At 34.8% G+C, this 27910-nt stretch overlaps 1 protein-coding gene across 2 annotated transcripts; it reads right to left on the reverse strand.

Moving 5' to 3' along the window:
* Positions 1 to 1191: 1191 nt before the first annotated feature.
* Positions 1192 to 27218, reverse strand: LOC123552349 (proline-rich protein 5-like). Of its 2 annotated transcripts, none has more exons than XM_053541860.1 (9): positions 26802 to 27218; positions 16568 to 16699; positions 10431 to 10511; positions 5908 to 5956; positions 5398 to 5455; positions 4708 to 4799; positions 3942 to 4017; positions 3377 to 3571; positions 1192 to 2807 (listed from the first exon to the last, which is right to left on the reverse strand). In XM_053541860.1, the coding sequence occupies exons 1-9, from the start codon at positions 26837 to 26839 to the stop codon at positions 2611 to 2613; spliced, it is 918 nt and encodes a 305-aa protein (XP_053397835.1). In that variant the 5' UTR covers positions 26840 to 27218; the 3' UTR covers positions 1192 to 2610. The 2 variants fall into 2 exon arrangements, with proteins under 2 accessions (XP_053397835.1, XP_053397833.1); XM_053541858.1 differs by having other exon boundaries at positions 3335 to 3571; positions 26802 to 27209.
* Positions 27219 to 27910: the final 692 nt, after the last annotated feature.

Raw genomic sequence — 27910 nt, forward strand, 5'->3', positions numbered from 1 at the left:
CATTGGTGTGAGGTGTGACCTGGTTGCTAAGTATTATTATTGTATTACTTAATTTTAGATTTCATCATAAGTCAAAAGGTTTGATGTATTTCATTTAAATTTAATTTTTAACATATACTAATTTATTTTAGGTCGATTGTGAAGCAAGTTCTACAACTTATATTCTCGACACCTCATTCCTGATAGAATCCATTGCCACGAGGGTACGAGAGAAGAGAAGCCAGTTTCCTTTTTAATGCTGAGCACCAAGCAAGAAACCTATTGGTATCATTTTTCACGTCTTTGGTATGACGCGCCCGCACTCGAAGCGGACGCTCTACCACCAGGCTATCGAGGCTCCAATGTATATACATAAATAATAAAATCAATTCGAATATCCTTTCGAAGCATAGAACGCAACTAAGCAAAATAATGGCAGTCTCGATTTGACAAGCCCAAGTGTTTTAGGATTTTAGGATTTTTGTTTTCTACAACTTTTTTATTATTTTGACATATTTAGCATACTGTGAAACTCTAGCAGTGCTTTCACTTCTTATAAACCTGTTATACATAACTTTGTCTTCATAAACAAATTTTAAACTTTTATGCTGAATTATTGCAAGATAAAGATGTTAATTACACATGTTTCAAATTTTCTAAATTCTAGATCTTGAATAGCATTAGGTTAAAACAAGTAATTAATAATTACACACTATTTCTTCGCTTAAACATGTATTCTAAAGGTATAGAACGCATGCGTGCGTGTGTGCGTGTGTTTGTAAACATATGAACAGTGAAAATCTTTTACTGCTAAGTGCTTGTAGGTGCAGATTGGAATATCTGGCTCGAGGAGTACTGTTAAGGTAGTGACGAGGCACCGCCAAGTTATCGCCTACACAGTTACCAACAACTGTATATTCCGCAGTTGCAACCAGTGACAGATTCTTTATCTTTCATACCATATTCTTTAAATAATAGAAGAAACAAACTCTTTTAAGCAATATTTTCTTACAGTAGCATATGAATTTAAGCATTTGCTAATAATTACGATTTGTTATAACGTCATTCACAGCAAAAGTCAATCCACAGAGATTTTTGCAATCACCGGTGAAAACTCCGGACATGTATTTTATTGTGTAAATAAATATGCTTTACGTTTAAATTATTCAATGTGTACATATTGTATAATGGATACGAGTAAACAGTGAAAAATGTATTTTTGCACTTTATTATTCCTTTCTGACAACTTAAAACTATTCAAAACAATAACATTTTTTTCTAAAAATTACATTAACATATACTGTCACACTTGTATATATAAAGTCCATGCTTAAGGGACTAATACAGTGGAGATGATATGTGGGTGACCTTTGTGCAAAATGTAAAATAAGCCTAAGGTTTGCCATGTTATGGAAGAATAGAACAAAGGATTCTAAAGAATGTTTCCTTACGCTGCAATTTATACTACTTGAAACCATAGAAGGAACGAATATGTGTAGTTTTTCTACAACAAAATGTAAATACAAAATGAATAAACGTAAATGACAAGTTATGGCTTGAGCTTTGATAATCAAAATACTACTTAAAATATGTTGACTGCACGAGTGTACAACCTCTGGTTTTGTCTTAATTGTTGAAAATGCAGATTTATATTTATCACCTGCACCTCCACTCTTGAACCACTGCATGTATAGAAGATGAGTAAGATTAAAATTCAACAAATAAACAACAAACATTCAATAAAAGATACGTAATAATGAGATCAACATCTTTTGTAGACAAGTAGTCGCTAATTTTGACAATACGATCATTTTGCCCTATACACAGTATAACAACCGTAAGCCCTGACACACATTTCTCTTCTTATTTAACCGTTTACAATTACAATGTACTATGAGCCGTTCTTTATTAAAATGTTTATGTGCGTTTCATCCTGCTACCGACTTACAGTAAACATCATAATGTGTAATTGTTCGTTTGCATGAAAACTCTTTGTTACGGAATCCTGTTCGTGCCACTTTAATTCTCGCCGACAATGCATTGTCTCCTTGTCCAAAAACATATATACAAGCGAGCGCGAGCTTTTGAGTCGGTAATTATCGTCTTTATTTTCGCATGTTTTTCTTAATTACGGTGGTATCTTTAGGACATGCATTTATTTTTTTAGATTAAATTATCTCGCGCGCACGACATCTTATCTCCAGCGCACGGCATCTTATCTCGAGTGTGGACTAATTGATCGATATAATTCTTTCTGTGTTTTATTGTTCAATATACCGAAATAAATTTCTAATGATGCTATTTCCCTTTTTTAACCGTGTCACAGAAAAATTCATCCACGGTACTACAGTAAGAAATAATCCCTATCACCGGGCGACAATGCGACCGTGTGAGATTTTTCTAATTCTCGCAACTGTGTATCATTTTTAAGCGGAATTTCAATTTACCAGTGCGAAAATTAAGAAAGACAGGCGATAATTAAGTCGATAATTATCGCCCTTTAAACCTCGCGAGGATTGTTAAATCTCGCATGTTTTGAAACACGGCGACAATGCGATAAAGTGTCGGCTTTACAGTATCTGCTGAGCTGACTCCTGTTTAGTTTTCTAACAGCAGAAATGTGATAGCCTGTCATGTGGTGGCTATACTATATCTCCTGATCTGGCCCCTCTCGTGTTCTCTTACAGCTGATAACAGAGGGTAATGTAATAGTCCAGAACTTCGTTTGTGATGTAAACGATGTCCTTGTGGGGAGAGACCTGGACTCTTTAATCTTTGGTCTACTGGCGCTAATTCATCGTCTGATTCAGTTGTATCGTCTGATATTTCTGTAAAAAGGTTGTTTCAACAATAAGCCAATGATATTGTTTCTAACAGCATAACAACGTTAGCTAAATTTAAGAATATTTACCAGATACAGCTCGTTTCCCAGGAAAAAGATTGACTCTCTTATATTTGCATAATATAAAAGATCACCCCAATACCATAAAACTGTATTTCATGAAATAATCAGTAATTTCGTATTGTTTATCAGCTGCTTTACACATGCTGTTTATCATCTGCTTTTTTAACGGTTCAGAGTTCAGATAAGCAGAGTACAGTAGTAATGAATTAGGCGTCATGAGGCAATTTACATGATAAGTGACGTCATAATGTTCTCTCACCGGTTCGTGCGTCACCACTGTTTATCGCAAAATATACAATGCATGACTCATTCTTTCTTTCACTGATAAAAAAAGTCCAGTCATGTGGGCTAAGTGATTTTTATACGTTTGTGATACACAAAATGCAACTAATAAATTCAGTACACGTAATAAAACTGACAAAAAATCTATAAAATGTTTATAATACATACGTATCACAGGTATCGAAAGTCTTGGTAATGGTTTAAAATTACTTCTTAACTCAGGTTCACTGCCACCGGAATACAATCCCATAATTCCAAAGTGAAGAGGAGTCGCTCTGGCAACCAGTTTCTCTAACTCTATAAAATTGTCCGTGCATGGATACTCGTGAACTCCATGCAGAACTAACAGCATCTGTTGTACAGCAGGTGGTACTTGCTCAGACTGCGACAGTTCTTGCAAAGCTTCTGGAAATTTAGAAATCATATTCTTCAGTACAAAACCCTCTCCTGCTATGACATTACTCTTTAAAAATGTCCCCCGATGTTAAAAAATTTAGATTGATATGCAGTTTCTCAGAAGTCTTTGCCATATGTATGCTAATGGTTTATAACGAAAAGCATGGATAAATCTGACTGATTCCTTTTTTACCTGTACTAGATCAATACATTATGCATAGCCAGCTTACAATATTTAAAACGTATGTGGCCGGAAAATCTTATGATTTTTGGTCTTACTGTTGTTGTTGTGGTGGTGGATGAGTTGGTGGTTTTAACCTAACAGGAAAGCTGGAAGCTAGATAACATTTAAGTACTAAGAAGTACATTAACATTTTACCTTTAACGGGCAATTTGAGGAGAACCGTGTTTCTAAACTCCAGTAAGGTCACTTGTCTTAATGTTAACGTTTTCGCCTGAAATGGAAAATTTATTCATGAACAGATATACATTATTCATAAAAATAATGTCATTCGCGTAATGAAGCAATGAACTTAAAATTGATCGTTTAGTTTTCAACAAAGATGACATTAACTGCCTTCCTTTAACTGTAACATTAAGGTTATATAGCGGCTTTATTAACCACGTACTGTCAAACCTGTGTTAAAGACCACCTCTGAACAGAGACCAGCTGGCTCTAAAGACCGCTGGTTTTGATTCCCTTTGCACGGAGTATCCCCGTATTCAGATTCATTCCTTTCTATATTTCTGGCCATGATCCCAGATTCCCTATGAAACCAGTAGCAGAAGAAGTTAAGGGTTTTACATATTAACAGACTCAAACAAATTATTATTTTGCCTGGTTGCGCTCTAAGCTTCTAACGAATATTCTAACGTATGTGTGATGCTAACTCACATTTTTAAAACGCGCAAAATTGAGGTAATTTGTAAACTATTAAATTCTCCCAATTCCTTTCTGTATGTAATAAAAGAAAATGGCAACTGGATGGTCTTCTTCCTATTGTCTTAAAACATTTAAAGGGTTGATTTAAGCTCTAATATTTGTTTGGAAATTTCTAAAGGAAGGATACCTTTTGTCGTAGGGTAAGACTATGCAGCCTTTGTTCTTATAATTGTTAGAAAATCTCTCTAAGATAAATACATACTTTCACAGGGTAAAGGAGTGCTTGTAACAACGGCAATATTTCTCCGTAGAAATAGTTCCACTGCTCCCCCAGCTTTGTCAATAGTGTTTGTCCTAAAACAGCAATAATCATTTAAGTTAAATGACCATATCCTGAAGCACAGCAATATATAATCTTGTTCGCCGGTTTATGCAACTGATTTTCAAACGTCAAGATAAAAACGTGATCGTTACTTCCAGACAGTAATAATATCAAACAGGGGTACTCATAACATATACTATTTGGTATTTCAATTATTTTCTTTCTCAAAAGTATGAAAACAACATCTCTTTGTAATAAGACTAAATAATTACTAAAACAGATATTAGGGAATGTGACGCTTTAGGTTCTAAAATCCATATCGGTATGCAAATCATACTTGCAACTCATGCAAGTACCATGCTTTCTGGCCTAAATGGTAGGTACACCGCTTACTGTTCATTTTTATCGGTACGAGCTAGACTTTGAAAAATCACTATTACGATCAAACAAGAAAACGATTCCTCTCTTGTATTCTTTTTTTTGTTGTTGTTGTTGTTGTTTGGTTAGGCCTTTGATGAAATATCCGAGTAGAGCCCGTAATAACAATGGCAGAAGGTATTTTTAAAATGGATTCCTAGATATTAGTGGAAGGAAATTCAACATGAATAAATGAATGACTGAGATTTATACCTATTTCGTGTTTAATCGTTTCTTTCAGTATAACCATTCCCTTTTTTATAAGCTTATCCTGAAAATTAGGCAAAACTAACGTTAACGTATATTATATATGTGTCAAAACAATCACAAATATTGTATTTTATTTTAGATTAGAGGATAGGGTCACCAAATGCTTGACAATGTGACAACGATTTGTTCCATTAATTCCCTGTTACAATACTGCAACAGGATTATCTTTCGTAGAAAATATCAGCATCGGAAATATCTCTTGTGACAATCTGTATCGTTCTGTTCCTTTTACAAAACATGTAATTTTTTCTCCATTACTCCGAGAGATTCAATCCATCGATCCTCTCAATTGCTGTTCTTACGGAAAGACTTTAAACCTGTGCAATATCTTTCAAGTGAACACTTCTGTTTTTGTAAAGAATCGCTTTCCGCCCGAAACTGAGCTTCCCATTATATCATTTTTATTGATGGATTAGTGTCTAAACAGAACAGCTAGGAATAATCACTACGTACTTTGTAGTAGTCGTAGATCAAAGAGCCCGCTTCGGTCGTCATAACGTTCCTGAAATTTAATTTGTTGAGAGCTTTACATGTTTTGAGTAATTGCTAATATATATATATCCGCTTGCAAGTACTTGCTCAAGGCAAGAATTGTCATTCTTTGTGGTCCATCTTTAAATTGAATATTAAAACCTCAGTTATTGATATAAACAAATCTTTCATAGATTTTCATCGTAAAATTAATTTTTATCATTTGAAGGACTTTGAAATCAATTCCAAGACTTTATTTAATGTCTTTCTGTCATTAGAAAATTAGGTTCTATCTCTACGACACTTTTTGTTAAAAACAATTCCGTAAGCAACAAGAGCAGTAAAACGTTTGATACGCTTTTGAAATGATTAATAAAATCATTGACAACATTTCGAACCCTTTAACGAAAATTACTGATACCAGGGCTTACTTCTTTAGGCTATTGCTCAATAGCAAATATCCATTTTGTATAAAACTTTGTTCTAAGAGGATATTGTTTTTTAACCGAAATGTGTACGAGTAGCTTAAACAAAACTTTTAGAATAAGTGGATCCAAAGCCTTATTGTCAAAAATTGAGAAATGTTTCTAAGCTCATGGAGGATTATAATGGAGATCAATGTTTCAAAGACAGCTGCTTACATAAGGCGATTACATGTTAGAATTTTTGTCTTTTCTAATGCAATCCTCTTGTAAAATACGAAAACCACATACTTTTCCTATCACCCAGGGGGATGAAAATTCTAGAAATATAAAGATTCTCGCCATGGTAAAGAACCTATATTCTAAAGCTCTGTTTGAACATGTGTCATGTCAAACAAGAAACAAATTAAACCATGCTGCTTGACTGAATGCATTTTATAATTCATTCAGTTACCAGTTTGTAAGCTCAAGTCAGCTGTCTGTCTTCAGACAGTCTGTAGTAAATTAATTTTTTTTTGACTATCGATATTTACTGAAGTTAAGCAAGCAAACATCCTGTAAGCTTCCATAAAAAAAACTGCACCATGCAATACCGTTTTATCATGAAATGCCTGTTTGCATTTATTTAAGAATTAAATGCTATTTTCTGTACGTTTAAAACATTGGGACTTTTTGCAAGTCCATTAATCACGCTACTGATTTTAGATGACTTGAAAGAAGTCCCAATATCGTGTCCTTTACCTCAGAAACACTAGTTTTACTGCTATAATTTAATATGATTTTTCATAGGTGTGCAATTTTGAAATATTTTATTCGAACGACAGCATTTTTTCCTGTTTTTATTCTGTACATTTAAAACATTGGGACTTTTTGCAAATCCATTAATCACGGTACTGATTTTAGATGACTTGAAAGAAGTCCCAATATCGTGTCCTTTACCTCAGAAACACTAGTTTTACTGCTATAATTTAATATGATTTTTCATAGGTGTGCAATTTTGAAACATTTTATTCGAACTACGGCATGTTTTCCTGTTTTTATTCTGTTAATGACGACAGATCGCTCGTGCAATCTCTTTTAAAGGGTCAACATTGGTTTATGTTTGATATGCATTGGTCTGAATTTTAGTTTTTGCTTGAACATGCTAGAAATATGTTCGTGTAAACTGCTGAGCTGCTCATGTCTGTTATCAAGCCTTTTTACAAATGTTAACTGGTGGATTTTTAAGTACTTAAGTTAAAATTTTAATGGAGATTTATTTGATGAATAAATCATACCAAAACAAAATGGATTAGTTATAATTATCTTTGTACATAACTGATATTTTTTTAATTAATATAACTTTAATTTTCCCCGCCGTCACACTCCGCAGTTTATTCAATTAGAACACAATGTTCATATTAATGTCCTATGTCAGTTTTATCATTTGTAGGTTTATATATTGAGTTAAACAATATACTCAAAGGCTTTCAAAAAAACCTCATCGATACATTTGAAAACAAGAGCTGTCTCCGTAGGATGACACATGCCCCCGATGGCACTTTGAATGAATAGTTATGGCCGATGTTAGAGTTTGGGACCTTTGACCTACGGACCTGGGTCTTGCGCGCGACACATCGTCTTACTGTGTCACACATTCATGCATAGTTATTTTAAAATCCATGCATGAATGACAAAGATATAGACCAGACATGCCCATCAATGCACTATCATGAAAAATGATCTTTAACGTCTAAGTGTGACCTTGACCTTTGAGCTACAGACCTGGGTCTTGCGTGTGACACATCGTCTTATTGTGGTACACATTCATGCCAAGTTATTTGAAAATCCATCCATCGATGACAAAGGTATGGACCGGACACGCCCATCAATGCACTATCCTTTAACGTCTAAGTGTGACCTTGACCTTTGAGCTACGGACCTGGGTCTTGCGCACTGCACGTCATCTTACTGTGGTACACATTCATGCCAAGTTATTTGAAAATCCATCCATCGATGACAAAGATATGGACCGGACACGCCCATCAATGCACTATCCTTTAACGTCTAAGTGTGACCTTGACCTTTGAGCTACGGACCTGGGTCTTGCGCACTGCACGTCGTCTTACTGTGGTACACATTCATGCCAAGTTATTTGAAAATCCATCCATCGATGACAAAGATATGGACCGGACACGCCCATCAATGCACTATCCTTTAACGTCTAAGTGTGACCTTGACCTTTGAGCTACGGACCTGGGTCTTGCGCACTGCACGTCGTCTTACTGTGGTACACATTCATGCCAAGTTATTTGAAAATCCATCCATCGATGACAAAGATATGGACCGGACACGAAAATTGCGGACAGACCGACAGACCGACAGACTGACAGACCGACAGACCGACAGACAGACAGACGGTTCAAAAACTATATGCCTCCCTTCGGGGGCATAAAAAAAGTTTTACCAAGAACATTTCCTTAAGTATATATTTATGAAATATGCAATATGAATAAACATATTAAGGCGGTAATTGCACTGCACTAAACAAAGCATGAATTCTGCATATGAAACTCACTCAAAGTCGGATTAATTTTATTCCGATATGCAGATATTCGGTCTGCGGACGTTGCTATATGTACATTGGCCAGTAGCTCAACAGATAAAACTTCATCTTGCAAAATGTCGACGTGTTTATACATATACATTCATTTTGAGAATGACAGAACGTTTTATATAAATTCAAAATAAAAGACAACCTTTCGTTTACCAGCCTTTATGTATTTACAACTTATTTTGTATACATACGTAATCTTAATTCATGCATGGGTTATATAGAGAATTGATAGTTCCATTATGGAAGTTAAAATTGCAGTTGCTTTGTGTTTTTTTTCTCTTTTGAATAAACGAGTTAACTGCAGTGGTTTGTTTGTTTGTTTTGGGTTTTAACGCCGTTTTTCAACGGTATTTCATGTAACGGCTGGCAGTTAACCTAACCAGTGTTCCTGGATTCTGTACCAGTACAAACCTGTTCTCCGCAAGTAACTGCCAACTTCCCCACATGAGTGAGAGGTGGAGGACGAATGATTTCAGACACAATGTCTTTTATCAAATCGTCACGGAGAACATACGCCCCGCCCGAGGTAATTGCAGTGATATATATATATACGGGGGTTGTCCCAGAAAATCGTGAACTTTGTTTATTATTTTGATAATAAGCCACGCATCAAATAATTATTTCAACTGGTGTTATTTCAATGTATACTCTCTAGGACTATAAAGTTTAAAATTAAGTATCTGTCATATTGTTCGAGTATTTTTTAAATAATGAACGTCAGTCAGTGCTAGTCGGCGCGCACTCAGCTTTCCTCCTACAAAAGGAAGCGGCTTCTTTTCCAAATTCATGTAACTTTCCCGATATAAATTTTACACGATTAAAATTTATATCCTCGTTAGTGGTTACGTGTGGCGCATAATTATGTTGCGTTTCAAGTCTTTGGCGACACTTACGTTAAAATAGTGATATAACTCTGAAAGTCACGGTCGCACGTACTTTCAGAAATGATATGTTTGCGGCGCAGAAAGTTTTAAAAGCAATTTGTCTCCCTCTCTTTGAATTACTTACACAACTTTCCTTAAAACGTTTGTACCACGTAAAGACAAGTGTCCTGCTTATATTTGCCTGACTTCCAGAATTTTTCACTTCCCGTTTTGTTTGTGAAGGAGCCACAACGCGACCTACACAATATTTTATTAATACTTCATGCGCCGCGAACTTTTCATTTTCTTTAAAATGGTGGTGTAAATTTGAAAGTGACGGTCGGAGGAAGAAAAGGGCGTGCGCCGACTAGCACTGACTGCCATCCATTATTTAAAGAATACTCAAACAATATGAGAGGTATTTAATTTTAAACTACATAGTCCTGTCGAGTATACATTGAAATATTTCATGCTTCGCTTATTTTAGAAATAATAAAAAAGTCTACGATTTTCTGTGACAACCCTCGTATTTAGAGGCCTTTTGGTAAAATTTAGTTACCACGGGTCATTTTTCTGTCCTCTTTCCAGTGATTTAGAAAAAAAATCAAGATTATTTAGTCTTACCTGACAGCTTCTTGCAAAGTTGAAAGTTCGTTTTCTTGAAATTTCTTCTTTTGGAATAAGAGGACAACAGCCGCCGACACACTTGAAACATAAGTATTATGCGTGAGAATACAGTGACTGTGCCAACAGCGTTATAAGAAAAAAAGGTTACATAAATATTAATTTAACAGCAGACAGGAAATCGGAGTTGGTGGCAAAAATTACAAAATGTAATAAGTCTATACTGAGCGGTATCAGCGTACACTTTAAACGAAATGTTGTAACGTTTGATTTAAACCTTTAAACCGTTTGTGACAAGTGAAAACAAGGTATCGTCACTGCATATGCTTTATCTTTTACCACAACCTTGATTGTAACATGTGTGGTAAGACTGTCACAGTTTGCCGGTTTTTTTTTTTCGAAAAAGAGTGTATCATCTACAAATTGCTGATTAAGCTACCGTAACGGCGATGTAACTCACGTGCAAGTACAAAGTTCCTGAAATACCTATGATCCTATTAACCTAATATAACAGTTCTGCATGATATGCTAATGAAAAAAGTCATGTGTGCAGCCAATCAATGGAAGCTTCCCTGCTTTGACTAATATACATGAATTAACAGTTTGGCTATATGTATTAACAGTTCCATCTACATAAAATGCCGTTTATACTTCCTTATCGATTGGGCCATTACTGCATTTAGTAATAGATATTTCAAATTATAAAACCAATTATTACCCTCAGACCTGTTACTTAATATCGGATTCCAGGTTTGGCACAAAATCATTTATGTTCAATTCAATTCAATTCAATTTATTACTCTCATTTCATGATACACATGATAATATGAGGCAAAATATAATATTGACATATAATATCAGTGAGGCTAAATATTATACATTTAACATGGTTATACAAAGGCAGATGTTCCTTTCAACAGAATATATATAACCAAAAACATTTCATTTGTAGTAATGACAATAATGCCTGGCAAAAAGTATACATATATCACCACTAGCATAAATCACTGTATTCAAAACATCACTCAAATATTTTAATAGTTTCCTTAATAAACATACATAGCTTTCTATATTCAACATGATTGTGTAAATTGGTTGTCATTAATTTTTCAAATGATATGATATTAGGGTTCCTTATGTATTGTGGTTTGATAAATTTTTTTCTTGCAATATTTAATGCTGAACATTCTAAGAGATAATGAAACTCATCGCCAATATTTTGATTACATAATGTACATTTCCTTAATTCTAAAGGGATTCTATTCAACAACCGGTTTCTATAGGCAGTCTGTGATTTCTTGTTCTGAATTTAACAATATACTTAAGATATTTTGTTTGTGTACTGATCAGATATTCTTCAAAACCAAATTTTGTTTTAAATATCCTATAATTTTTACAACTACTTGAATTTTCAATATTTGAATACCATTCATTTAGAAATAAATCACGTAATTTTTGCTTTATAGTCATATAAAGCCATTTACCATTTGGGAATGTTTGTGTTTCCCATACATTTATCATTCCACTGCTTATCAATATATCTTTAACATTTCTAATCCATAAATAATGTCTTACGTTATTTACATTTGTTTCCTGGAAATGACTTAAAAGTATGGCATACATATCCCCTGTTAATTTACTTTCATTTGAGCTAACAAGTTTTGACCAGAATGATACAATCCTCGATTTGATGTCAATTGATATTGGTGTAACACCTGTTTCACCGTAAACAATATTATTTGCCGTACAATTTTTCACATTCAAAATATACTTTAAAAATTTCAACTGTACCCTTTCAATTACATTTAAGTTTCCATATCCCCATACCTCACAACCATATAAAAGTATAGGTTTTACAGTTTTTGAAAACAGTTCAATCTGCATGTCAAGCGGTAGACATAACGCTTTAGACTTTTTAATCAGACAGTACATTGCTTTCGTTGCCTGCTTGGCTATCTCTTTTTTAGCATTGTAAAATGAACCACTTCGGCTAAATAAAATACCTAAATACTTGAATTCTGAAACAGTTTCAATACTTTCACCTTTATACTTAAAATCATATGCTCTTTGTCTACCTCTTGAAAAAACAAGAACTTTTGTCTTTGACGTATTCAAAGTTAATTTGTTATCATCACAATATGATTCATAACATTCAGTGCTGATTGCAAATCTGCTGCTGAGTCAGATATTATAACCGTATCATCAGCGTATAAAATAACAAACAGTTTAATATAATTGTTAATATCATTTTCTATACCATGTTTATGACATTTTACACCATTTACTAAATTACTGTTTTTAATGTAATCATGCAAATCATTAGATACAAGGAGAAAAGCAAGGGCGATAAATTTTTCCCCTTGTCTGACTCCGATATTACAAGGGAAATAATCAGAGTTAAAGCCATTTGAAAAAATACACGATTTTGCTTTGTCATACATATTTTAATAACTCGTAGAAAATTTCCATTTATATTATCAACAATAAGTTTAGCCCAAAGTCCATTTCTCCATATGGTATCAAAAGCACTTTTTAAATCGACAAAAGCGCAAAATACATTCTTTTTACTGTGTTTTAACAATTCAACTAAAGTACTAACAGTAAACATGTTATCAACTGTGGAGTAACCCTTTCTAAATCCAGCTTGAAATTTGTTTATTATATCATTATCAGATGTAAATTTTTCCAGTCTTGAATTTAATATCGCTGTGAAAAGTTTTCCTAAACAGCTTAGTAAGGATATTGGTCTGTAATTTGCAGGATCTGTGATTTCTCCTTTGTTTTTATAAATTGGAACAATTTTCCCTACAGTCCAAGAATTCGGCACAACTCCAGTTTTAAATATGATATTGAAAAGTTTAACCAGTACATGTTTAAGTTTCGGAACAGTGGCCTTAATGTATTCATTACAGATATTGTCAACACCGCTTGATTTGTTATTCTTTAAGTTTTTTACTGTTTTCTCTAATTCCTCCATAGAAATGGATTGATTTAGATCCTGATTAATGTTATCATCAGTGACATCTATATCAACATTATTTTCATCAACATTTGCATAATTACACTGCCTGAAGTATTCATACAAGTCATTTAATTTCGCACCTGATCTATTTGTTTTTCTGCCATTCAATATCTTCCAATACTGTTTAGGTTTTGAAAATTTCATTTTCTTCAGGTTTTCGGCATTTGTCCTCTTATAAACTAGCAAATGCATTTTTTAACGATGACTTGTATGATTTACTTTTACATTGCAGGTTTCTTTTGTTTTCATCATTTTTACGCAATTTGTACAAGTATTTGGCCCGATGGAAGTTCTTTCGTGCCACTTTACATTCCTTATTAAACCATTTATTATCCTTATCATATTGTATGTCATTTACATGTAGCTTATGTTTACACTGACCAAATGTTTTACTAGCACTACTATAAATAAATTCGAGAGATGTTCTACAACATCATCGATTTGCTTTTCAGTAACACTATTACAGTTTTCAATGCGGCAAAGATCTGTGTATATATTTTGTACAATAGAGTCATCAATGTTATCACAATATAAATTTGACTTAAGAGGGTCCCAGTTTTTTACCTTATTTACATATAATTCTGTATTACTTTGTTCTTCTACTTTAAAGTTTAGTGAAAGCTCTAAGGGATTGTGCACATCTGACAACAAATGACAAAAATCAGCTACCTTTAACTCACAAACATGTGAAAATAAACTAGACGTGCATAGAAAATAGTCAACTGTACTGACCCCTTTACACGTAGTTTTCCCCTCTATGTCCCCATTTGTTCTACCATTAAGTAAGTACAGATTGTTATACTGCAAAAATTCTATAAATTATAGACATAATTGTTACATGAATTGTCACGATTTTTTCGTTCAAGTCTAACACAGCCTTTATCGAAATTATCTAATTCCATTTGAAAATTATAATACACCTCATCTAGGTCGATTTCGTGAAAAATGTTAAAATCAGCATTTATATAATCTTGTAAATTTTTTGTTCTAGCATTCCAATCCCCAAATAAACACACTGAAGAAAATTTATCAGAAAATGAGTTAAATTCATTTTGAATTTCAGTGAATGGATCATCGATGGAAAATTCGGAATTTTCTGGTGGCAAATAAACTACACCATACAAAATATCATTATGATTTATCAATGTCTTTGAAATAACAAACCATAATACCAGTTTACTTTCACTTTCAATCACAGTGATGTATTTGTCAATATTTTGTTTGACAGCTAAAGCTAAACCACCGGACTTTCTTTTAAAGATGACTTTTCTGTGCTTGTAATAAATGTTAAAATTTGGTAAATTGACCGTATCTAAAGAGTCCATTTTGGTTTCTTGAAAACCAACAATATCATACCTCTCAATAAATGTATTAAATTCAGGGGCAATTTGTTTGGACTTGAGGCCACATACATTTAAAGAAAGCAATTTCAGATTATAATCCGGTGTCTTATTTATACAGCGTTTGACACATTGATCAGAACTCTGACTATTCGCTAATAATACATTGTCATATAACGGTTATTCTCCCCGCCTGTCCTAGTAACCGTCATTATTAATGCACGAAACCGTTGAATCAAAATGAGGCTCGTCCTCATTCTCATTAAACAAAGTTTTACTCATCGTTTCATCCCGAGGTCTCTTGAAATTGTCGTCCTCCAGTGGAGATCCAGCTTTCTGTTTATTATTGCGCACTGAAGATGGTGGCTGCTCCCCTGCGTTCAGGGCATCATATCTATTGGGCGTCCTGAAGTCGATATGTGGTGACTGACTTCTAGATGCTGGTATACGTGCATTAAAATGTTTTCTTGAACGGCTGGCGTTCGAATTTTCAGGCCGGAAATTTATATCCATTTGACGATCGGGTGCGAGAGGCGGTTTTGCATTAATTGCTTTTTCGAAAATTTCTTTGTCTAAATTATATACCCAGCCATTTACAGTCAATTTATCTTTTACTAACGAGCATTTGTTTGATTTAACCTGTTTATATTTTCTCAAAATCGGGAACAGTTTGCGGCGATTTTCTTCTATTTCGTGTGGGTATTGTTCATTTATATAATATGTTCCCTTTTTGATGTTCAATCTAACACCCGCATCTCTAATTATTTCTTTTTGTTTAGGAAATGTAAATTTTGCAATAATTGGCCTTGGTTTTGTAGATTTTCTGTCGGGGCCTCCTAATCGGTGCACCCGGTCAAATTGTATGTCGCTCACTGTTATGTCATTCCTTGTATTTACAGTTGAGTCGTTTTCCACATGGGTTTCTAAAAAATCACGCAATACCTGTTCACAGTCCTCCTTTTCGACCCCGTTATTTTCATTTATACCAACGAAAATTAAATTGTCACGCATGCTTCTACACTGTAAATCGAGAACTTGCTGCTTAACTTGTGTATTCTCTGTTGAAGTTTATTTACCGTATCATGTAGACATTTGTTTTCATATTTGATGTCGCATATAGTGGATGAACAATTTACTTTGTGATTATTAAAGTCATCAGCAATATTGCTCACAGATTGGCAAAAAGACTCCATCTCGTTCAGTTTTGAATGAATTACAGTGTTTTCACATTTTAAGGTTATAACATCGGATCTTACTTGTCCAATTTCTTTCTGGATTAAGCTCAACTTCGATACACACTCTTCTATTGATTGAAGTCGATTATCTAACTTATTTATGAGATCCACGATGAAAGACTGATGTATACCACTATTTTGCAAACCTTGTGTTGGTGACTGTATCTGAGAATGATGCTGCTGATTTGGCGGCTGAAAAGATTGAGCATTGGGATAAGGCCCTTGGTAGGGTGGGACCATGTATGGACGACCCTGGTGGTAGCGAATGTTGACGTCTTGGATACCATCACTTATTGGACAATTGAGCATATTGGGTGTAAATAAACCGTGAGTATTGTTTATAATCGGTTGCTGAAGATTTTCAGTTAGTGGGGTTTCAATGTTATTAGGCTGATTTTGACTCAAATTTTTAGTCATTACCCCGCCCACGGTAAAATGACAATAAAACTTCAAATTTACCCTCCCCCCCCGCCCCCCCCCCCCCCCCCCCCCCCCCCCCCCCCCCCCCGCCGATGTGCTACAAACAAACCCAACTATTACCTTGCAAACTCGGCATTTTTCAGTGGAAAATCATTTGCCTTGCTTGGTGAAAATAGGTGTCGCCCCAGTCCGCTGAAGGAATCCCTGTGCATATGGTTCCTGATTGCATCACTTATGTTCGATATACTGTGTCTGAAATGAATAATATCGCTCGTAATTTGAAATGTTTTCATTGATGAAATATGAGAGATAATATTGCGTAGTTCAAATTACGTGTCTCTTCCTAACACAGAGAGTTTGCGTGTGCCCGCCGTGTTTACGCTAAATAAATTCTAAATGAAGTCACTCATCTCTTATGTAATGAAAAGTACATCAGTGCAATACTTGAAGATTTTGAACGTAAGATCTATTTACATGTTGTTCTAGAAACCACACGTCTAAACGTCAATGTAAGGCATCTTAAGTAGTGCTTTTTTCTAATCATTTTGTGAAAATGTTGACTGCACACTTTGCTGGTAAAACGACAATACAAAAGCTTCTGTAGTCCAACATGGTATCAGTCGTAACATAAAGATACATCTTCGTGCTCGTTGTTGTTTTCAAAAAGCATACTTGTTTGACCTTGAAACAAACATTAATGCATTGTGTTAATATGATAAAGAAAATATCATGCTGTTTCTTGGGGTAATATATAGTAAATATGTACGTGTTTCAAAGCCTAGACTGTAAAATTCCTCTCTGAAATGATGACACGTCAACAAGAATTACGATTTTCGTGTTGAAAGCCACTAGCCTGCAAAGACGTTGATCGCATCAAACGTGAGTTTGTTTATAAATAAGGATTTATTAATCTCTGTATGCTACAAAAATAAATCTAAAGTAAAATAGGACGCCAGGATCCGTAATATTCTGCTGATAAAACCAGACGTAGAAACATTAGGAAAAAGAACAATATACATGTATATATCATACACATTGAATTATGAATGAAAGTATCAAATAATTCACGGGAAGAAGTTTATTTTAGATTTGATGGCCTCTAAAGTGGTTCGACATAACCCATGTGAACAAAATTGAAAAGTCCATACGAGGATACTACAGACCAAGGCTATGGAAAATCATTCGAGGAATCCGGTCAAATGTTTCTGTATTTTTAGCTTTTGTGTTCCTTTTGTTATGTACATGTCCATATTTTTTGTATTTCTATATTGATGATTCATTGTTTACTGTAAAGTCTGACCTAGTTTTGAGACATCATGTTTGTCAATAAGTTATTTATATTCTATGCTTTTCCAGAAGGTTCTATCACAAATACCGATAAACGGGGTTTTACAACTATTTTTTAAGTCTGAATAAGTCTGCGTTTTTCCAGAATTTTCTTTTTATTTTTGGTGATACATGAAAGTTCTGGAATATTCCATGATGCTCTAAACAGGTAGTTGTATGAGGTCAGGTAGAACCTAAGTAAGATCTTATTAAAAACATTCCTGTATTTCTTAATATCAAGATATTACAAGTTTGACGTTTAACATTTGACGGATATACATTTACAATGTGGATTTAAAAGAAATATCTTTGAAGAGAGGAGTTATATTCTTTGGATATACTAACTTCAATTTGGATTTTGTGAGGAATTTGGAATTAATACTGACTAGATCTAAATTTGAGTAGGATTTGGACTATTCTTGCATAATAGAATTGGACATAACGGCTACTTAATATTTGCAAGGTATTTTGATATAAAATTTGATACTGTTAATAGTTACTGGTTTGTTTTTCTGTTACCTTTAGTATTTTAAGGAACAAGCGATTGTTTCCTTTTGATGTAACACGTAAACATCAGAATAATTTTGAAGAAAAAACATGAAAATTACACGACAAGTTTAGTGGAGGTTTATCCAGTGGTTAATGAGAAAAAATGTAAAAATTGTTTTCTGTTTTCAGCCGTGACGGCCCTGGACAAGCAGAATCATATGAACATTTCTGAGAGAAGTCCTTACAATGATGTTACATACTTCATTTTGGTTTAGCAACGACAAAATGTGTTCTGTATTCGCGCTTGCAACCCCTAAAAGGAGTTAAGTGGAACCATTTTAGCAACTTTCAGAAAAGATTATACAAGGATGCCTCAGGCAAATTTTGATTAAGACATGACAAGAATTTATTAAAGTTTAATAATGTGTGTATATATATAGCTCTAGATGCTCCGAAAATAAGGGGACAAGTCTGCTCAGAAATGTCACATAGCAAGTTTGATGGATGAACATCAACCAATTCGTAAGCAGAAATTATTCAAAGGTATTTTTATTACACTATGTACGCTATGTAAATTATGTAAATTGTGGACGATGGACAGCGGACCCCGGGACACCAACATATTCTAATAGCTCAACCCAAACATTTGCTAAGAAAATTGCATCAGCTAAGTTCGATATGATTCAAGTATTATACAAGAGATATGATTAAAAACGATTATCATATTAAATTGTATCATTTCCATTTTAAAATGAATATGTATATCTAATTATATGTATTTCTATCGCAAACAATTTATTGTAAAGGTTTCCTGTTTACTGATGTCAAATTAATATATGATCATAATTCAAATACGCTTTGATGATACGGTTGTTTAATTCATAAGAGAAGGTAGTAAGTTTAAATTATATAATTGTGTAACTAATCATCACTCTGGTATCTTACTGTTAGATATTTATCATATAACAGGGGAATTTTACGATCAAATAAAAGCTGAATTGACATTGCACGAAAGATGTATACGGTTTATAAAGTCTCCTGGGACTGAACTATTTTTTCGGCGACGCCGTCTAAATTTGTTTTCGTTACCTATGCCACGTGACTTCAGTTTGCAAATCAAACTACTTGATAACGCATTATAGATAATTTATCAAAATGGAAGATTTATGCAAGACTCTTCCTGATTGGACGAGAGTGTTAATTTCTTTCACTCTGTTGATTGTGCTACGCTGAGTGAAATGTAGACAAAGCGTTTATGTCCTAAACGACGCTGTTCACAGTTTTAAAGCTAACTTTGGCTCAGTATATTAAGCAAGAATATTGATATATCTCAAAATGATAAGTAAGTTTAATAAATCTGATAAAAACCTGTTCAAATACCAACATATATCAAATCAAAGAAAGAGCTGAATACGGTCTGCGTATCACATGAATAAGTGTGTGATAAGAGTCTTTTATGTAGAGAAGTATTTTTTAAAAGATTTTCCTTGTTACAATTGTCGTCTGTATATGAAAAGGTTTCTTGCTTTTGTGACTTATTCAGATTGTATATTAAAATGAGTACTTGTTTGCTTTGATATATTTGTTATAAATTATTCAACTGATTTATTATACATGAATATTTTTCTTTAATATAGTATGCAAATATTGAACTCAGTTGAAATCTGTTTTATTATATATATGTTATATAATGACTGAATCTCATTACACTGAAACGAAGGTACGCTGCATACAGTTTATCTATGTGATATGACTACGGTCAAACTTTGCTTATGAAACAGAAATATTGAAATAATTACATTTGTATGTTTTGCTTGACCTTCACTTTTTTATAGATGTGACGTCATTGTCCAAAGATTCATGAATAGCGAATATACATTTGTTAAAGCGGGATCAGTTGGCCTATTTAGAAATAAATAAAAATAATAAATAAAAAAAAATCCTTTAATTGATTTTTTTTTCTCATGTATTCTAATCAAACTTGATTTGTAGCATCTTTATTAGGCCCGCAGCCAACTTTGTTCAGCTGGGACATTTAACCCCTTTTAGGGGCTGCTAGAGCTAAAACTAGAAATGCCTTTATACAGCGTCTCATGAACAGCTTGGTGGATCTTTGTCATACTTGGTCTGGAGCATCATTATAAGGTCCTCTTCCAAATTTATTTATATAGGAACTTGGGCCCTATTAGGGACCGCTATAGCTAAAAGTAGATATGCCTTTCTTCGCATTAACCACTAAAATGTAATGGATTTTTATCAAACTCGATATGTAACAATATTGTGAGGTCTCCCGCTATTTTGTTACAAATGGGGATAGGGACCAATTTAGCTAAAAAATATAAACACGTTTAATGACCTCTTCTCATGAACCGCTTCATGGATCTTCATCAAACTACTGCTGTAATTATTCGTCTAAGGATAAACGAAACAAAATTGCAAGCCTACGAAACCTTTGCGAAAAATTAAAAGAGAACCATTTAAATTGTTAAAGTGCGGTGTTTAGTTTTGCAATTTGAAAAATGTTAGATGAAAGATGAATGTTAGATGAAAAATTCATAAACTTCTTTCCTTATTACAATTCGCCGACCATCATTTTTAAAGATATTTCTTGTTATATATGTTTTCTGGTCTGTTTTACTAGACCCTCAATGGTTTTTCTCTTTATACCCTGTCTTCTGCAAAGGCATCGAGTACATGAGTTTATGGTCCACTAAGCTTGCTTTTTATATACCTTTATATGAAAACTTTAACGCTTTACAAACAATGACTTCAGTTTCAACTATCTGTGTTATTAGCCTGACTATCTGAAGAATAGTTAGAGCTACTCTAATCTTTTCATCCGAGAATCGGCGCCGTCATTGCCGTTGCACCTTGTTTAAAGTTTTGCGTTGAAGTTTATATCTCAGTAACAATTTCTTACATTCAACTGACATGTTGGACATGAATGCAGAATTTTCGTACTTTATCTTAACCTCACCAATGCATGTCAGGGTGGGAAAGAAGTCTGAATAATTATAAGGGAATAAACAATTATTTTTCACGTTTTGTAATTCATTTTTACCACGGACAAGGTGATAGATTTGAATTTCATGGTCAGATTATTTACCGGACAGTTTGTAACATGTTTTTTCCGACTTTACAAATCTGTCATTGAAGATTCTATTCGATAAAACAGTCTCCTCCTGTTTCTTTCAATTGACTTAGTAAATCAACAACAAATAGATCACGAATCTATTTCATGAAATATACCTTACAGAACATGTCACGCTCTTGAGTGTAACCTTTTTACGGTAAGGCTTCAAACATTTATCAACATAACAGTCTGGACAAAATACAGACAGCGGTGGTATAACAGATGACGTTTTTCTCGCTGCTAGTCTGATAAGTGTTCTAAATGTTCTAACAGGTGTAATGTTTATGTCGCTTTTACTTCAAAAAAATAATAAAGCTATTTCATTCCTAAAGGTCTACTGGTCTGATACATTTGTTTGTTAATTCAGTGAGCAATTAAGCAAAATAATTGAATCATTAGGCATCAGGGATGTTTTACCAAATAAAGTATCTTTACGTGTTAAGTGGGTAACTTTAATAAACTTGGTAATTGCTGTTTAATCAAAGGGTTGTTCCAATAGACAACAAGTCAAATGGTTTATCGCGGCCAGAAATTTGTAGAAACCGGACAGAAGTTGCGAAATTGTCATTTGTGCAGGAAAGAAGCGTTTACCATAATGTCCAGTACTGGACAGGTATAGTGACTATGCACGGACACAGACAATTTTCTCAGAGGGGGTCCGATCCCCTGCCCCCCCCCCCCCCCCCCAGGAAATTTTGAAATTTAGCACTTCATTTTTTGCATTCTGGGACAGTTTTATGGACTAACCTGTTAAATTTGGAAAAATGATAAAATCAAGCTTTCTTGAAGGTAAAATTCTTAGTTTCTTTTCTAAATAATATGAATAATACCGGGGTCGTATGTAGCAGCAGCCGCATATACTTTACATGCAGTCCTAATGTTGTCTTTTTCGAAAAACATTTTCTTTCCTTCTTGTCCTCCTCCCCTCCCCCCTCCCCCACACACACACCTCTGGATCCGCGCATGGTGACATATCATGCTTTCTGTTTATGCAAGGGTGAGCCGTCTCAGCAGCCAGAGCTTCACCCGCACCGTCCTTTCCGCACCCTCCCCCACACACACACCTCTGGATCCGCGCATGGTGACATATCATGCTTTCTGTTTATGCAAGGGTGAGCCGTCTCAGCAGCCAGAGCTTCACCCGCACCGTCCTTTCCCTGTGCGTCTGTCGTGCCTTCTGCTCATCAGGTACGGCCAGGGTTGCAGTCATTACCTGCTCTCTTCTCTTGAACTGCCTCAACTGCAACCGCAGGTATGCCGCTCTGAGTCTTAGTGGTACTATCATTTCTCTGGAGAGACGAATAATGAAAACATGCTGGAGATGGCCAATATATATAACCATCTGAAAAATGTTTTGCCCATATCAAGGCCGCCGCACGGCAATGGTGCGGCAGCTGTAGGGTTGTAGCGCGATGATTGCTCAATATCCGTGCGATTTCAAGGGTACTGCACGGGCAGCTGTGCGAGGGTCGTGCGAAGGTCCCACCAGTCTTCAATCTCCGACGATTTCTTTTGGGCACCGTGTCACCGGAAAATCGGCTCGCGGCGGCCACCTAACGATGCCACCTACGACATGTCTACGGGCTTACGATTGTTTTCAAATTTGTATAACTTTTCGCTAAAGGCTGTGGAGCCCGTGAATCCGTACGAAACTCGCAGTGCCGCCTCTCGCCACCATACAGAGGCCGCAAGGAAAAGAGAATACGGGCAGTCTACGGGCTCCGCAAACGCACTGCAGGCCAAATGCGAACTATGCATTAAGAATCACGGATATTTATTATTTTGTTCTTTCTAGCGATATTTATCTAAATTAATCTAATGAGCTGTTGGGTTCACTTGGACAATGCAGAATTAGCCTACATGTATGTTAAATGCTACATGTAGTAGTTGATTTTACACATTTTTGTCCATCAATACCGCTAGTTATTCGTTAATGTCATGTTTCAAATACAAATGTATTCAACAACTGAAACTTGGAAAACTAAATTTTATGAATTACTTAGATTTTTTTACTTAGATTAATTGGATACATTTTTTATTCTTGCAAGAAACATCCTTTTTCTTCTTCTGTCTCCTCGGAAAAGAATATGTCTTTAACAAGGTAGATGCCTGAACGTTAACATTGTTGTGGGACTATTTGGTCATGACTTACTTTTAAAAAGATACATTCAGGTCGAGTAACGGCAAAACATCTCTTACCTGAAGGGTTTTTACACAGAATACAATGTTTTATATGAAAAAGATTCCCAGAACACGCGACGTAAAGGTAAAGGTAAATGTTATTTACCCTCGCTCAAGCGACACTATTTTAAGAACAGTTAAAACCAATTATACATTACCCCCAGCAATTTGCTGGTAACCATTTACAGCTGGGTCGACTGAAGCAATCGTGATAAAGTGCCTTGTCTAGGGACATACCGCAATGTAGCCAGAAGTCGGGAATATACTGGTTTTAAACTGATTTTCCAAATTATCTAAATAAGTAAGGTAGTTTCCGCTTCTAAACATGTTTTAAGGTACCAAATTGTTTTGTAGGACAAACTGGTTAAGAATAAGTACAACCTTTGAACCCTTTTGAACTTTATATAATTTCACTGTTCCGTAACAAACGTCCATTTAAAGCTACAGTCACACATACGGATATGTCCGTGCGTTGAGGTACGGTGCGGATAGGATTAGTCTGTGGGTGTATAACTACGGAGCAGTACGTCTTAGTACGGGAAAAATGGTGAGAAACAGGAAACAAACAAAACAATACAGGACGCGAATAAGTACGGATAGGTACGAGGTACTACGTTGAATTATGTTTTACTGCGCCTTGCAACTCATCGAGTGCACTGACGGGTCTGCGGTAAACTACGTTGAACTATGCTTAAGTACGAGCAGCCTCAGATAACTACGTTCGGCTACGGCGAGGTACGTAACAGCACGGATAACTACGTTTAAGTACGTTTAACTACGGATGAATAAGTTTCAGCCAAGTTGGACTAAAGTCACGCTCAAATGGCTACGGTTCGCTCAAACTTTTGTGCATGTTCAAAAGTTGGAGAAACGTGCAAGTTTGGAATAAGTTTTGAATACGTTTTGACCACGTTTTGGTACGGATTAATACGAATGACTACTCTGAGGTACGGCTCAGGTACGGATCGATATTTCTGTTCGTAGGTAGATGTAGCTATCCGCGCCGTATGTGTGACTGGGGTATTAGGAAATGACAACCAATTAGACAAGTTTCCCTCATATCTTAGTGTTTTAATGGATAAAAAATAAAAGGGGTAAGAAAATGGAGAAACACTACAAAAAAATGGTATATATAAACATGTGGAGAAACATGCTGGCCTTTTTCACCCCCGACCTACTAGTATTTAGACAGAAGTTCAGTTTTCAGAAATTCGTACGGCAAATGATCAGTTTAAAATTGGACCAGTTCGTTTCAGATTGCGGCGTATTGCCGTTTTACCACTGGCAACCGGCATTCGTTTGTTTTCCAGACACCACCCGAGTCTATCCGAAAATAATATATATATGTCATAGTTTTCTCTTTCAACATTCTTTTTGGCTAGTTGCATAAAGAATAAATCATGCACCTTTTAACCTGAGTTTTAACAAGCATTTTACATTTTTGAAAAAAAGTCCACTAGAGAAAATACTATTGCAAGAATGCCTGGTTTTGGCCCTTTTGAAGGTTAACTTAATTAGAGGCAGACCGAAGAGACTACTTAAAATATATATTTATCTTGTTATTTTGCGAAAATGAAAATAGGAAAAAAATTGATGCGATGGTGTATCAGCATAAACAAAGTAAGATGACACACTGCGTTGACTCGAGAACAACATACCACCAATTGTCATTAGAAGGAGGAAATAAAAACAATTAACAAGGGAAAGGTTAGAAAATTATTTATGAAACATCAATGTCAAAACACACAAGATGTACCTCTTCCCGCTCGTTGTATGTTTGATGTATTTGTAGAAAAACAACTTACCGGCTTGGCGAACGACAAAATATGTGTATTTTGTTGTGGTTTGGAATGAAACGTTTTTGTTAGATATATCTAAAGAAAAAGTTGGCTACCTTCGACCATGCTCGTGAGATATCCTCGTTATGAAGAAGACATTATAAAACTTTAAACTTTAACGAAAAAAATGTAAAATAAAGGAAATTACGGCGACTAACCACTGAGTCCGTATATTATATCGGGGTTAGAAAATTTAAAAGAATATTACCTCTTTTATTTGTTTTTGCTATAAAAAAAATCTTTTTTTATCATTTTAACTTATTACACGCATTCGCAGCATAAAAAATTTCCAGTTCACTGATCAATACTTATATGTTGTTGTTTATTGTATTATGCAATTGTATGTATAAATAATTTGGTATGATATTGATAACACAAAAATAAACATAAAATATCGCTGAGAGCTTTGCGACCAGCATGGATCCAGACCAGCCTGCGCATCCACGCAGTCTGGTCAGGATCCATGCTGTTCGCTTTTAAAGCCTATTGGAATTGGAGAAACTGTTAGCGAACAGCATGGATCCTGACCAGACTGCGCGGATGCGCAGGCTGGTCTGGATCCTTGCTGGTCGCATACCCACTATGTTGGTTTTCTCATGGCACGGCTCAATTCAAGTTTTGAATATGTTATCTGTGTTTCAGGAAAAGAGATTTTATGACAAGTACCTTGATTTCGCAATTATTGCATTAAACATTAGGTCAGTTTTGTTATTGTGACCCACTTATTTCTGTCTTTGTTTTCGTTCATAAACATATCATACCAATAAAATAGATAGCGGCAATAAACAATATGTCATATCACAACTGGACCTGTCATGGGCAGCTAATAGTCAAAACATTGTAAATATAATTCCAGTTTTGAGTGGAGAGATCATTCTGACAAAAAAAGGAACAAATACGGGACCGTGCACTAAGCTGTATTAGTGGTGTTAATAATACAGGGGCTGTAGCTTTTTCAACACACACACAAAAGTTAATCACACTAAAAGAGTATTGTGACATCACCATCAGTCCGTCATTGCTACAACTTTTATTGCAAATTATTAATCAGCACACAGCAACTGTTCTCTAGCCTAAACCATGTATATTTTGTACGTATGTTGTACAACGTAAATGATACACTAACTGTTGAGTGTATCGCATATTCTACTTGTAACGAAACAAAATATTTTGTCGTAAATTTTAAACTGAAGATATCAATAGAACACATGTTGTAATCACAATCTTGAGTGTAACATTGTTTACGGTAAGGCTGAAACGATTCCAATGGTTTCATGGTAAATGCTTTCAAGAGCTATAAATCTTAGAATTTAAGAAGACACTTTATTACTGGTCTCTGACACTTCGATATTCGTTGCGAATGTTATAAAAAAAATACCAGACTAACCTTTTAAGTGTCCGTACTCCACTTTGCAGAAAATCCATTTTTTTTCTTTCAAATAATCCTTTCGATTCAAGAAGATTTTTATTCAAGAAACCATCTTCACAAACCTAGGCCGTCTGTACAATATCCCACAATAACATTTCTGGAAAAAAAACTGCAAGAATGTCAATCCCGCTAAGTATGTTTTCGCAAGTTTCTCCTCTAAATGCAAGATATTATTACTTATATAGATATTTGTTGCATTTATGAATTTTGATGGCGGCACATTTTACATTAATTTCCAACCACACACAACACTTTTATTGTCCTCACATCTGACAAAACGACAATAGAAGATATAACGTATTTAAACACTTTATACGCCTCTCTTAAGTTTATGACGTATAAGTTTATGGCATATTTAAATTACTAAAGTAGGACAAAGAAGTAAACCCTAAACGCTAATAATGTTACTTTTTAGCGACTCGCGGTTGTAAATGTGTTATAATTTGATACTTTCAAGCAAGATTAAATTACAATTGTATATGTGCAGTAGTTTTGCTATTTAAACAAATATTATGTATTTCACCCGCTAGAGATATTGGCGATAGCGGTTTTCATTTATAATTGGCTAATAATGACAACATTTACGTAGTATAAAATGTAAACCATTTATATATTATATTATTTTGATTTCATCTCGAGCTTAACAAAATATCGAGAGAGAAAAATGAGTCACTATAAACAGCATGACCGGTATCTGTCATGACTACAGCGAGGTTCAAACCGGCAACTCCCAATGATGAGCGGAAAACTCGTTATCACCACAACGCACCTATATTACCAAAATTCTGTTTTGATTTTATACAGCTTCCAGCAGGTATAAAATACAATACATTGTTAGAAGTTGAAGACGCACAATTAGGCAACAAACATATTTGTTTCCAAGTACATGTATATTTATTTGCACAGTTAATTTGGTCAGTCATAGACTGACATGTCCACGTTACGATGTGATTGATAAGAAAATACCCAAGAAAATACACTGTCACATCATTTAATATAAACAAACATTATATGCAAATAGAGTTATAAACCGCTTGTATCGAAGCAATGCGTTTTGTCATATTTCA

This window comes from Mercenaria mercenaria, chromosome 4 (assembly GCF_021730395.1).
Source record: "Mercenaria mercenaria strain notata chromosome 4, MADL_Memer_1, whole genome shotgun sequence".
Lineage (NCBI taxonomy): Eukaryota > Metazoa > Mollusca > Bivalvia > Venerida > Veneridae > Mercenaria > Mercenaria mercenaria.